Source organism: Camarhynchus parvulus, chromosome 2 (assembly GCF_901933205.1).
Source record: "Camarhynchus parvulus chromosome 2, STF_HiC, whole genome shotgun sequence".
Taxonomy (NCBI): Eukaryota; Metazoa; Chordata; class Aves; order Passeriformes; family Thraupidae; genus Camarhynchus; species Camarhynchus parvulus.
The window spans coordinates 90,363,277-90,377,080 of NC_044572.1; the positions used below are offsets into that span (position 1 = coordinate 90,363,277).

The 13,804-nt window shown below is 40.2% G+C and overlaps 1 protein-coding gene across 1 annotated transcript in view; it reads left to right on the forward strand.

Annotated features, from left to right (window-relative positions):
* GABBR2 (gamma-aminobutyric acid type B receptor subunit 2) overlaps positions 1–13,804 on the forward strand; it is a 457,140-nt gene that overhangs the window by 426,753 nt on the left and 16,583 nt on the right. The window contains exons 15-17 of the mRNA XM_030971306.1: positions 3,612–3,836; positions 10,166–10,348; positions 12,333–12,462. Of these exons, the coding sequence (XP_030827166.1) occupies positions 3,612–3,836; positions 10,166–10,348; positions 12,333–12,462 (538 nt within the window). The remainder of the gene's footprint in view (positions 1–3,611; positions 3,837–10,165; positions 10,349–12,332; positions 12,463–13,804) is intronic.

Here is a 13,804-nt window from a genome sequence, read left to right on the forward strand (position 1 = left end):
ACCAGCATCATTGTTTCAAATGAAGATGGCTGTTGATGTATTTTGTGTGGGGCCCAAGCCAGCAGAAAGTCTTGAGAAGCCTTTACCAGCTTGAGCCCTCTAGGAGCAATAGGAGGAGAGAAAGCTGCATTGCAAATCCCATCAGGCAGCCTAAAGATATCAAATAGTCCTTAAATTCCACATCAGCTTCAAGAATTAGGTCCCCCCCAGGCATAATTTGAAATGTAATTTTGTTATCTGGGAAGATGAATGTTTAAAGTTTAGGTACCAAGAGTAAAGAGCAGCTGAACTTGGTACTCTGAGTCTGTGTTTTTAACTGTAGCTCCCAAGTCTCAAATTCAAAAGTTGTCAAGAAATCACAGAAATCTGGACCTTTCACTAGCAATGTCTGCATCCCATTCCTCAGCCAAGCCATTTTACAGGATTTTACCAAGGGATTTACAGGATTTCTACAGTCATAAAACTGCATCTTTCATGTGTGCATATTGTCTGAGCCTCAGGAAGGGGTAAAATAGGAAGGGCAGGCGGAGAAAAAGCAAAGCATGAAGTTCCCTCAGGAAGGCTTTATCTCAGAGGAGAAATCTACCAGATTTCTACCACAGAGCCCTGCAGGCATCTGTACCCAGCAAACAAGGAGCACCTCTGCAACCACCACTGCCCTGGCAGCAGCATGCAGGAAACTCTCAGCTTTTATCCATGTTTGAGTCTCACAGATGAGCTGTGACGTATAGAAAAGGAGATCTCTCTTCCTGAGGCAAGCATTTTACCCAAAATGCTAATAAAAATTAAAAACAATGCTCCCAGATTTATAATGCCTCATTCTGAGGAAACCCACTTGCTGCAAGAGCCTCTCCCTTTCTTTAGTGATTGTATAAATACATATATATCTTCCTTTCACCCAAAAGATATTTAACCATTTTCCATGCTGTTCTCAATTATAAATGAGAATGGGCTAAACCATAACCCCCCCACAACACTCTTCAAACGATCTTTTTTCCATTATAATTGATCTTTTAGATCATTTTATAACCACCTCAGCTATAAATTCATCCCCATTATTCGTAATAAGTGCTGGCCTCATGTAAGTGTGTTGGCTGTTTTCCCAGAATAATCCTTTTGGAATGGAATCTGTTCATACTGGGGGAAGTGGAGGAGAGGGAGGGATGACCTACAACCTTAAAAATCTTATTAATAATTAACCATGGTATGAGAAGATAGAAATGTTCTCCATAGTTAATCGGGGTCTCTTCTCTTTAAAAATGTGATGTAGAAATACAGACAAGGATTCCTTCTACCCCTCAAAACAGCCTGTTTGTCAGTTCAGAGCTGGCAAAATGTAAATTTGCAGCAGAGCTGAGCAGTGCAGCACCAAGAGTGCAGGGAGTGGAGAACAGGCACCCCCTGAGATGGTGAGGTTTGGGGGGAACAGGTTTGTGCCCTGAAAAAGGGTACCACCACTGTATGTCCCCCCCATGTACCCAGGTGAATACAGTGACAATTTGCTTCCTCAGAGCCTGAAAAGGAGTCTGTACATTCCTGCTCTGCCTGTGCACAGTGCCAGATCCAGCAGCAAAGGAATGCTGCCTGCATCCTTCCCTACTGGAGAAATTACCTTGTTTACCAGAGGGGATCTGAAATTTATCAGAGGATGAGCTGTTGCTCTGGCACAAAGCTTGATAAGGGGCTCACTCACCTCAGCTGCCCTGCCTGAATGGCTGAGACCCCTTGCTGACCCAGGTAGCTGTCCACAGACCCCTTAAGAGCATCCCCTTCCCATGCTCTGCCTGCAGCAGCCCCTACTGTTCTTCCTGCAATTCTCAGGCAAGGCCAACTGTGGCAATGTATTTGACAGGGATTGCAGCAGTGACAGCAGCATTGGAAAGTGGGTGAGCAAATGGTTCTACATCCCTTGCCTGGGCTGGGAAGCCCCTGCAGCCTGCCACAGTCCATGGGCTGAGAGTAGATGCCCAATATGCTAAAGCCTCCCAGCCAGCTCTGCTCGTGAACACGTGGCAGGGTGACATGTGTGCTGTAGGCAAGAGAATGAAATAAGGCCCAGACAAGCTCAGGGAGGGCAGGGCAGCAGCATGTCCTGGTTGGAAGTGCCAGGAGGGTAGGTGGCTGCAGCCTGCAAGTGCCTGTGGCGGTGCAAAGTAGCTGAGTGGTTGGCTTTGTTGCCATTGTTATTGGAGATTAAAGCTAGGCAAATAGTCAAGGAAACTTGCATTACCAGTGTCCTGGTGTTACTGCTTGGGTTGAAACTCAGGCTTGTAGAGCAAACATCAATCTGCCATTTCGCTAATCTCTTTTGCTTGTCTGGCAACCAAATACTGTTCTTCCAGTCCAGGTTATTTACCATAGGAAAAAAAGCAAACAGAAGAATAGAAGGTAAACTGTACTAGACAACTGCAATTAATCTCCCTAATGGCACACCATTAACCTCCAATTTCCTGGACTGCACATAAATTGAAGTTGTATAAAAGAGAATATTATCTCCATGACATGGCAGTGGGCAAATATGTTGGTCTGAGGGGAAGGCTGCTAAGGTCAGTGGGAATGCACATTTGTTCTTTCTCCTTCTTGTCTGTCCCTGCACTGTGATCAGAAAAAAAGGTAGAAAACATAGAAACCATGTCCTGGACCTTAGTGATAGTTCCTCTCTCTGTCCTTACCTTCCATGCAATACCATCTGCTGTCTGTCATGCTTCCCAAGGCACCCTACACTCCTACGGGGCTGTGCCGAGACTGTAGGCTGGGTTACCTTACAACATCTTCAGCTCGCTTTGGCTTTTACTGCATTGCCAGAACTCCTCTGAGGAATGCAAGAGGAAGAAAATAATTGTCTGCAGCAGTTCATGTTGCAGAAAAATCTAATTAAATTTCAAGGGGTGGAGATGGCTTCCTTCCACTAAAGGCTTTCCCCTGCTGAATTGCAAAAGCATATTGCAAATAACAAAGGGTCTAAAACTTAAAAATACACCAAAGGAAAAAAGCAAACAAAGAATTGCCACAAGAATATTTTATGCCAGAAATCATTAGACAACTGCAATTGAAAGGCCATTACCAACTCCCACTATAATATAAGACATTATAATTGTAATCTGAACAACTCGGGTGACACTTTCTACATGGTATATTTATCCCTCATGGGACATATCTTGGCACTGTTGCTTATTAATGTAGGTGATAATCATGTAATGAATAGCTAGATTGATAAGAGTATATTGAGAACAGCTGCTAAAAATAGCTAAAAAAACAATGCACATTATATCTTTACTGGAATCCTTGAAAAGAAACAGGAAGGATAGTCTTTAAAAACTATTTAAAACATAAAATAAAGATAACCATAGCATTTAGAAAAATTTGTTCCAATCAGGACCAATTTTAAGTTTCACATTTTTTCTTGTTAGAGCAGGAATCTGTCCTAGTGAGCAAAACAAATCACACAGGTAATTAGATATTGAGGAAAAGGTAGGTGTATATCTCTGAGTTGTAATATCTCCTATATTTGTCAAGTTGGAAAACATACCTGTTTCAAATCAGTGCTTTTTCTGGATGACAGCAAATTCCTCTTAAAACTACCATAATTTCTCCTTCTTTTACCATTCCAGTTATTTGGGTGTTTCCTCGCCTGGGAGACACGAAATGTCAGCATTCCTGCTTTGAATGACAGCAAGTACATCGGAATGAGTGTGTACAACGTGGGGATAATGTGCATTATCGGTGCTGCTGTTTCATTCCTCACTCGGGACCAGCCCAATGTGCAGTTCTGCATCGTTGCTTTAGTCATTATATTCTGCAGCACCATCACTCTCTGCCTGGTGTTTGTACCTAAGGTAGGTGAATTTGTTTTGTGTAGATCTGGATATTTTTCCTGCTGTTTTGTAATTATGATGTAATATGCAGGTATTTATCACCTTTTCAAGTGCAGGGGATGTGTATGAATTCTCAACCAAGCCCATCCATAAGTGCTTCTCTCCAGACCCTGAAGGAAAAACAAAGCTTCATGACATTTTGGAGAAAGTGTGAATACATGAGCTAATAATGCCTATATTTTCACTGAAATTGTGACTGGGGAAACAAAAGTTGTTTTCTGTAGTTTCAGTGGAATAGTCTCTATTTCCAACTTCCAGGAAATTTTTGGAAAGAGTGGAGATGTAAGTGGAGATTCTGGGGGGACAGGTCCTGTTGTCTACTCTGACGTGTTTCTTCCCTTCTCTCTTATTTTTGGTGACCAGTTATAGGTACCAAAGGAATGGCATAAAGCTGTCTCTGGGGAGTTATAGGTTGGATATTAGGAAAAAGTTCTTCCCAGAGCGTGATTTGGAACTGGAAAGGGATATCCGGGGAAGTGGTAACAGCACCAGCCTGCCAGAGTTCAAGAAGCGTTTGAACAATGTTCTTGGGCACTTGGTGTGATCCTGGGGTGCTCCTGTGCAGGAGCTGCACTTCAGTGATCCCAGTGGGTCCCTTCCCAGGACATTCTAAGATTCTTACATACCCTAAATAAGATAATCAAGATCTCCGTTTCTATCTACAAAAATAGTAAAATCTTTACGTTCACTAGCATGGTAAGAGATCAGTTGTGTTGAAACCACAAGTTATTCATTTATGGTGGTACAATAGGCTTTGTTAGTACCTCAGAGTAAAACTTATGTATGCTGCAAATGCTGACTCTGAAGTTATATTTATTAATGGGTATATTAAAGGATTAAGTGAGGCACAGATTGGGAGACACATGCTTTCATTTCCTTATGCTCTTTTGGGATCTGAGGACAGGTTCATTGTGCCTTGTTAGAAGAATCGAGAAGATATCTACAAAGGGCTGGAACTTGATCAGGTCCCTTGCTGAGTTAAGCTTTAAACATGAATATGACAGATCTTGAAAGAAGGGAAAACTGCTTTTTATGTAAGCTTACTTAGCAAAGCCTAAAGTACTAGGGAATGCATTCCATGTTTTGGAGTAAAATGTTCAATTGTATTCATTTTAAGTGGCTTGTGTAAACATAGTTTATTACCCCAAATTAGATTCATATTCAGGTGGACGTCTAAAAAATTTGCAAGGCAAAATGTAGGTCTTTTTGCCTCTAGAATCTGTTTTTAGATTTTTCAAGTGAGTATTTATAAGAGGCTCTTTATTGGACCACGTTCAATCAATGTATTGAGCAAATTGTAGTCAGTAGATTCTGGTGCTAAGTGGCATCCCATCTACTGGGCAGCCAAGAACTATGTGAGCAAAAGAAGCAAGAAAAACAAGCTAATAAACTTATCTCAAAGTGCAACCACTGAAAGAAATCAAAGGTGCAGACTAGAGATAAAAGCTGATTTGTGATCTGCAAAAAAATAGGAAAGTAATTCATTCTCCAGGACTGACTAAACAGGATATTTTTGCAAGTTTTGCAATTCACTTCTCAAATATTAAAAAGCCATACAGACATGTATAGTCATATTTTTGTTCTGAATCTTAGGGAAGAATTACAACTTTGTTCTAAATTGAGGGAACATTCACAAACACGACAATAGAGTGTATTTTGAAACACTACAAGTGGGTAAGCCATATGAAAATGCATATTAAAACTCCTGTGCCAAAAATACCTCCAAAGAATGTCAGAACTCTCTTCAAAGAGAATTATTAATGCTGTCCATGCCCTTTGCCCCTATGCTTTCATGCTCCCTTGCCCATCCTTCTCTTGTCACAGGCTGTGAAATTAATTTTCTGATTCCTTTTTAACCCCTTCCTCTGATCTTCTGTTAAACCCCAATTACCCCTCCCTCATTTTTCATCCATTCTTTTTTACTCAAAAGACAAACATGAACTCCTAGCCCCCTAGCATGAAGTCCCTAACCTTTTTCCATCTCTTGCCAGGTTTCCAAATGCTTAGCTATTTAGCAATAAAATTCATCACTGGCTAAGGTACAAGAAAAGATATTGAAGCAGGGGCTGGAATGCAGCACTTCCAATGCCCATGGGAGTGTTTTCACATCTGGAGAGTTCTAGCACTCATATATATTGTTCTACATCTCCTCTGTGCCACAGCTGGCAAGCACTCTCCCCTCAGCCCGCTCAGGTTACACAATAACTCCTCTGGACACTGCAGATTACAAATACTACCTAGTTTGTAAATCTAGGTAAGATGTTAGTGTGAGACAGGCACCAAATCTCTACCCTCAAGCAATTCTGTTGTAAATTAGTACGATCTTGGCAACTTAGATATATTTCTGGTGAATACTAAAGCCTCATCGAGAACAGGGGATGATAATGAAGACCTGGAAGACTGCACTTTCTCATTTATTAAACTGACCAGGCAGATGCAGGCAGTAATGTGGTTCTGAGCCATGTGAGTGCCACTACTTCTCTGCTGTACTAAGTACATTCCTTTTAACTAATCTTCAGCAGTCTCCTGGGTCAACAGTGCTGAAATTCAATTTTACCCCACAACCCTTTTAAGTACGCAACTCCTCAATAATGTAGACACACTAAGGAATGAAACATGACATTTTCCCCTTCCTTCTTGTCAGGTCTACTAATCTTATTTACTTATAACATGGTAATTACTATCCTTCTCCAGTAAAATGTCCACTTCGTCCATTGCCATTTTGTTCAGTACCAAGTGCCTCAGAAAAAAAACATGAGGAAAATCCCATAGAAGAGTAAGAGATATCAGAGGAAAAAATGCTCATTACCCTCTCCATTTCATAGTACAAGTGTTGATTGCATTATACTGCATCGTACTTACATTAACTGTACACATTCTTGTTATCCAATCAAAAGCTTTCCAAACACTGTTAAAACTATTCTAGATTTCTGCATTGAAGGGTATCTTGTAAAGTTATCTGCAGAATTCAAACACCTGTTATGTATGCTTTTCCTGTTAGAAATTACCTGCAATGTCTAATTATCTTTTTAAGGACCAAGATGTCTATAGTACTTTTCAACATACTCTTCACTTCTTTAAAAGAAAAAATCCTAATATGCATTCTCTCTTCATGAAGTGATTGTCACAAGCTTATCCATGTTTATGACACTTCCATGTCCTTCCATTTTTCTACTCCATCCATTTTGAGACAGAACAATGGGCTCACCTGTAGTTGCCCAGCAAGTGCATATCATTTCTGGCTGCAATGGCACTAGCACATTAATTCTCATCTAGTTTCCTGCAGACCAGCAAGGCAAAATCAGTTCTAGGGATTAAAATATCCCTTTTCTGTGTTGGTAGCATTTTATGCCTATTTGCAATTGGCTCTGTGGATATTCAATGTTGACCCTTTGTGAAAATTGAAACTGAACAGCTATAAGATAGCAAGATAAAAATTCCACTGACTATATGGTAGAAAAAAAAATTAAAGCTCATCTAACCTCATTCTTCGTACAGCATGAGCCAACAATGTTGCCCATGAACTTTTTAATCTAGTCCATGAATTCATTCCATGTGAATGAATTCATTAAACCATATCCCTGTTGCAAAACACCCAATTTTTAGCTATAAACTCCCAGGTGAAGATGATTCAACAACAATACTTCTATCTTATATTCAGTTTGAACTTAGACCGCATCAAATTGCAGAACTTCTATCTTGTAACACTTCTGCCTGCTGTTTTAAGAAGCTTTGTAATTACCATTCTTCGCATTTAACTTAATTTTCATGTAGTTTTTGGTCTGGGACTTAGACACATCAGTCATTACAATCATCCTAGTTTGAAACAAAGAATTGTGAGAGTGAAGATACTTCCCTCTAGGAAGGCTCTGCTACAGCAAGATACCCAGGGCCTTAAGCAGTTGGGCCTTGGTTAATTCCTGATGAATAATTCCCAACTCCTCTGAGTATCTGTACCAGCATTTGAGCACATTCACAATAAGAAAAGTTGTTTCTGATCTTTAAGTGAAAATTTTGGGTTTTCAGCTTGTGTCTGCCTCCCTTTCTCTGCAGGTCATTGGGAAGAGTTTGGCTCCATCCTCTTTACTCTCTTCCTTCATATATTGAATACATATGAATAATGTCATAGCCCTGCAATGTCTTCCATCTCAGGGCTAAATAATCAGTCTCTACTTGTGTCATAAGGGCTGGGACCTTCTTTAGCATCTCTGTGGCCCTTCTCTGGGCTTTCTTTCCTACACCTATCTCTCTCTTGTTCTGGGCAGCCCAAATCTGGACACAACACCCCAGGTGTGCTCTTGCCCAGGCTGAGTAGAAAGGAAGGATCACCTCTGTTGGCCCAGGATACTGTTGGCTCATATTCCACCACAATTTCCAGTGCCTTTACTGGAAAGGTACTTTCCAGCCAAACAGACCTTGTGCTGTTTGGGTAGGTGCTTGGGGTTTATTTCTCCTCAAGGGCAGGACTTAGTATATCCCTTTGCCTAGCTTTAGGAGGTCCTTGTTGTCCCAGACCCATTTCCTTCCAGACTGAGGAGCAGCATTAGTGACTGGCTACCACGGTCCTCTGAGCCTGTCAGTTCAGCCCAATTTGCATCCACTTCAGTGGTTCCTTGCCCAGTCACTTTATCAGTTTAACTTTGAGGATGCTCTGGGAGACAGTGTTAAATCTTTGCTTAAGTCAAGAAAAATAACTCTCTCCCCTCATCAACCAGCCCAGACATCTCACTGAAGACAGCTATAAATCATGTTGTTCAGGCAGGATTTCTCTTTCATAAATCAACAACAAATGCTTCTAATCACATTCTTGCTCTTAGTATGTTTGGAAATGGTTCCCCAGAGGATTTACTGCAGCATCCCCCCCAGACTAAGGTGAAGGTGGCAAGGAGGCATTTTCCCAAATTCTTCTGTCACATCTCCTGAAATCAGCTATGACATTTCCTTTCTTCTAATCCTCAAAAACTGCTCAAAATCAATATCATCTTCCAAAAGTAACTGAGAGTGGTCTCGTGATGACATGGACCAGTTCACTTAATCCTCAGGCTTGTCAGGTTGGCTGAACTTGATGTGTTCAATCACTTTAGAGGTCTGGAATTTTTGAAGACAAGTTTTACCAGTAAAGACTAAGGTGAAGAAGATACAGAGCACCTTAGCTTTCTCCACCTACTTTACCAGCTGAAAAATAAAATGTATTATCTGCAAGCATCATCCCAATCTGCAGCCTTGGTCTGTAAATACATGACAGGGACCACACTCTTCAGAGCCTGAGAAGTCAGATCTCTCTTGATCAGAAGTTAGAGCCTTACTTTGTGCCACTGGAGCTGCAGAGCAGTTCCATGGTCTCAAGAATAAGAGGAATCAATTCCAAACTGCAGCTATACTACAAAATCTGGCTGGGCTGTGCATGCAAAATGATTGCCCGTTCTCTCTTTTCAGACAACTCAACACCTTTGGATTTATAACTCCATGCCTGTCCTCTCAGGGCAGGGAGCTCCTTCAGCTTTGTCTGTATACAAATATATATGTATGCTGCTTGGCAAGTAACATAAATTTTGTATTCTCTAGAGTAATCTGAGAATCTCTCTCCCTGCTGCCAAACAGCAGTAGCTTTCTCTCCTCATGTCGAGGTGATATCTTCACATTGTCACTGAGTGTTAAATTTTACTTATATTTGCTTAAATTAAATATGTTTAAGGTTAACCTTTTTCTAAGTGGCTTATTTAATTTTTTTGAACAGATTTGGTTTATTTTGGGTTGCTAAAAACTAATTAAGTTTCTGTTATCTCCAGAGTGCAATCTCCCATGAGTTCTCTCTGTTAATACTCCTGCTTCATGTCTCTCACTGCTTGAGTGTTACTTGTAACAGTAGGAAAGGAGAAATTTCAGATGAAACTGTGCCTAGGAAGAGGAGGGTTTGGTGGATTGTATTTTTCTTGAAGAAGGAATGTATCCTTTGAAAGTATAAACAAATCAATGAAGGAGAAAGATACATATGAAAGAATATTAAAATATATTTTAATATATTATAAATTCAGATAAATATCTTTTGAATTAGTTTTTTCCTAATTTTTTGAATGCTTCCCTTCTCATAATCATTTTTATTCAACCTATTCTATAAAGTTATTCAGAAATCATCTCAAGTAGTGCACATGGCAAGCAGACCTCACTTTCCAGAGTTTTATACTTGAAAGTCAAAAAGGAGCTCTTGGTTTGCCTTTCAGTATTTTGAGATACAAAATAAATAGCTGCAAAAATAAAACAGGATTTCTTAAGGCTTTTCAACCTTTCAGCTCATCACACTGCGAACAAATCCAGATGCAGCCACACAGAACAGACGGTTTCAGTTCACTCAAAATCAAAAGAAAGAAGATTCAAAAACATCGACATCAGTCACCAGCGTCAATCAGGCCAGCACATCTCGACTAGAAGGATTGCAGTCAGAGAACCACCGCTTGAGAATGAAAATTACAGAGGTATTGTTTACTGTATTTACTGCCTAGGCACTTCAGTTTTCATTGCTTTTTTGTTGCAATTCTGCAATCTGCTTAAATGCTGGCTACTTTTTAGAGAAAAAAAGTTAACTTTTCCCATCGAAATAATAGGAAAGAGGCAATTTATATGGATTGCTAACTAGTACAGCAAATATGTGGCAGGTGTGATAAAAGGAAAATGTGCCTTAGCAAAATGGAATTAAACTTGCCCTATTTATTTGTGACAGGCCAATTACCCTGCTGTTTCACATGGACATGCTGAGCTCCACAGCTCCAGAAGTGTTACGTTTACAAGCAAGCAAAACAGAGATCCGCAGCCCCAGGGGCACTTAAGGGCTGTCTTTGTTCCTGTTTGTGGTTGAGTTCTGAGGCTGCTGCTGCTGTTATTTCTCAGCCTCTCTGAGAGTTTGCTCAAAAACTTGCTAGACATATTTTTACGTCTTCCATGAAACAGAATTACATATTTTCTTAAGGTAGAAAGATAGCTTTATGAATGTGTGAGCTGACTCTTTTGACACAAAGGTGGTGGTTTCTTCAGTACCTACGGAGGGAAAGGCTGAGTATGTGGAGTACATGAATTACATAACAGCTACAGCATGTACATTTATAGTTATGTCCATTCTTGCTCAGTAGACCTGAAACGATGACAAACCAGTCCTGAAGACTGCCCAATTTTTGAGACAAGATAACCATAACTGATCATATCATGAAGAAATCAACCTGTTCTTAGCCAGTCTGTATTCTTATACCTTGAAGAAAAACTATTTTATTGCAACAGTTATTTCTTTGCCCAGATCTTAATGACAATTGCCTATGTAACTATAAAATATTTACTCAGGCTGCCAGAGTCCAAAAGTAAAAGTTATCTCTGCCTTGTTAAAGAAATTTAGTTCAGCTTTGCCAGGTCCCTTTCATGTGAGAGCCTTGAAATTTTTAATGAAGGCCTAGCTGCCTGCTGGCTATTTCTGTTCCTTTACTCTACTGTAGTTTTTTTTCTACTAAACCTCCTAGCACAAGCTCTCAGCCTGTGGCTCACAAGGCTCATGATGGTGAGCACAGGTAAGGCTGATCAGAGCAGCCACATTAGTGCTTGCAGGGCCCTGACTATTCATTTCAGACTTGCTTAAATAGATTGAATTCCCAGAACCAGTGGGTCCAAATCAGTTTCATTGTTAAGGGGATTTGGAACATGCCCTGCCATGGCTAGCAGCTACATCTCTGGCTCATCTAGTTTGAGTTGCTGTGCCAGTTCTATAAGGAAAAACATAAATCTAAATTCAGCACAAATCTAAATTCAGCACTTCTAAAATTCAGTTAAACTGGTAGTGAGTGGGAGATACTCTGGACACTGCACAGTGCACAGCTGTTCACAAAGTGGATTAGGAAGCTTGTTTCTTGTTATTTTCTATTAGGGCTGTAGACAGCTGAGTACAAGTCAGCCTCTGAGGAGAGCTCACTGTGCTCTGCTCAGTGCTAAAAGTGCACTCCTGGCAGAGTTGACTGCAGTCATTCACATGCCATAAGTCACTCATATGTCTTATGGACATGCCATAGCTCCCTTGTATTCACCTGTGTGTTCAATAATGTGATGGATAAAATGGTTATAGCTTTGTATGCCACAATTTTGCGTGTAGATAATAAATAGTTCAGAGGTTTTCAGACTGGGCTTTCTTATGCCCATACCTTTCTCATTTGTCAGTACACCTGAATTGCTTCTCCTGTCAACTACTAAAGCTTATTCCTCTCCTATGCCCTGTGTGCTCTGTCACCGTTGAACACAATTTGTTACTTGTGGCATTATTTTTAGAGGTAGTGTAGTAGTGCTAGAAGAAAACTTTATTTGTCACAGTGTAGTAATTGCATTACCACCCGCCTTCCAGCCTAATTATAGAAAGCTGTGCCTCAGTGCAGATACCTGAAGCAAGGACTCGTGAATTTTGAAGGATTTGTACTCTTTGTTTTGCAGCTGGACAAAGACTTGGAAGAGGTCACAATGCAACTTCAGGACACTCCTGAGAAAACAACATACATTAAGCAGAACCACTATCAGGACCTTAATGACATTCTTAGTATACGGAACTTCACAGATGGCAAAGGTGAGTGTCAGTAAAACCCAGTAGTAGCTTAACATGCCAAACCTTTGAATTGAATTGGCTTCAGAGCACTCAAACCTTGGTAAGACGGTTTAAATATTTTGGTTGAATTACTGGGAGTATGCAGATTCACATAATAAGCTACATGGTACCCGCTGATTAGTTATTTCTGTATATACATCTTCTATTGTAATACACATGATGAAGGGGGAAAATTTAAGAAGTGTACTTGTGTTCAGAAGCCAAGTTTTTTGTGATGCATGGAGAGAGGAAAGCCACAGAATTTTAAGCCCAGTTTAATGTGTGCTTGCCTGACTAGGATGTTGAAATCCTGCTTTTGGACACTGCTATCAAGCACATAAAAGAGAAGCATGTAAATATTTCAGTGCTGGTTTGGATTCTAAATGCAAAATTGAAGCCACTCATGTATGAAAGTTCTTCCCTAGGAACTGATAAAAAAGGATTTAATGACAACCATAATATTCCTAAGTTGTTCCTCCTGTGTCCCTTGCATTGCTCCCTGAAGAAATACATGCAAGAGAATTTCTTCCATTAGAGCCATTTTGTTTTTTTGGGAAGCAATAAAATCTGGTGCATAGTGCAATAAAAGTGGAAGCCAGGACACCCCACCTTCCATATCTGACTCTAGAATGGATCTAATTTGTGACTTCTGGCAAATAGCTTTGTAAGCTGACTGTTACTATAGTGTGTGACAATCTGGTTGTTCTGTGTTTGGAATTTGTATATTTGTGTGTTTGCTACACTGCAAGGCTCAGGCTTCTTATTGGTGCAGCACCATAGGCTTGATTATGTGGGACAGAAGTTACTCTTATGAATATATTTGAAGAACAATTTTACAACCACAGCAACAGTTCACATATGTTTTTGAAGTATATTAAAATTTCTGTTGGATAAGGTTACTTTCTCTTGAACTTTTTGTTTTAACCTGGGTATACACTGGGTTGTATAACTTGTGGCAAAAAGAAGAAAAAGGGAGTGTTCCCAGTGTCCTTTTTAAAAGTAAAAAAAAAAAAAAAAAACTGAAGAGGGGAAAGGAGGAAAAGGAAAACGTAAATAGCTGCTGGAGGCGTGTGATTATTGGGCTGAGATCAGGAGCAAGAGCTAACATCAGTGAGTGGGATGAGGCAGTTTGAAAGGAACACATAGAATGTTCCTCTCATGTCAGATGCTCCAGGAAAAATGATAAATCATGAATAATATTTCAAGCAGAAAAGATACATTGCATTGTGCCAAATGCCCATCTGAGTCTGGGTATGAGAATCAAAAAATGATTCTCAAGAAATACACTGGGTATAAATTTAGGATGGATGCTTCCCACAGCAAG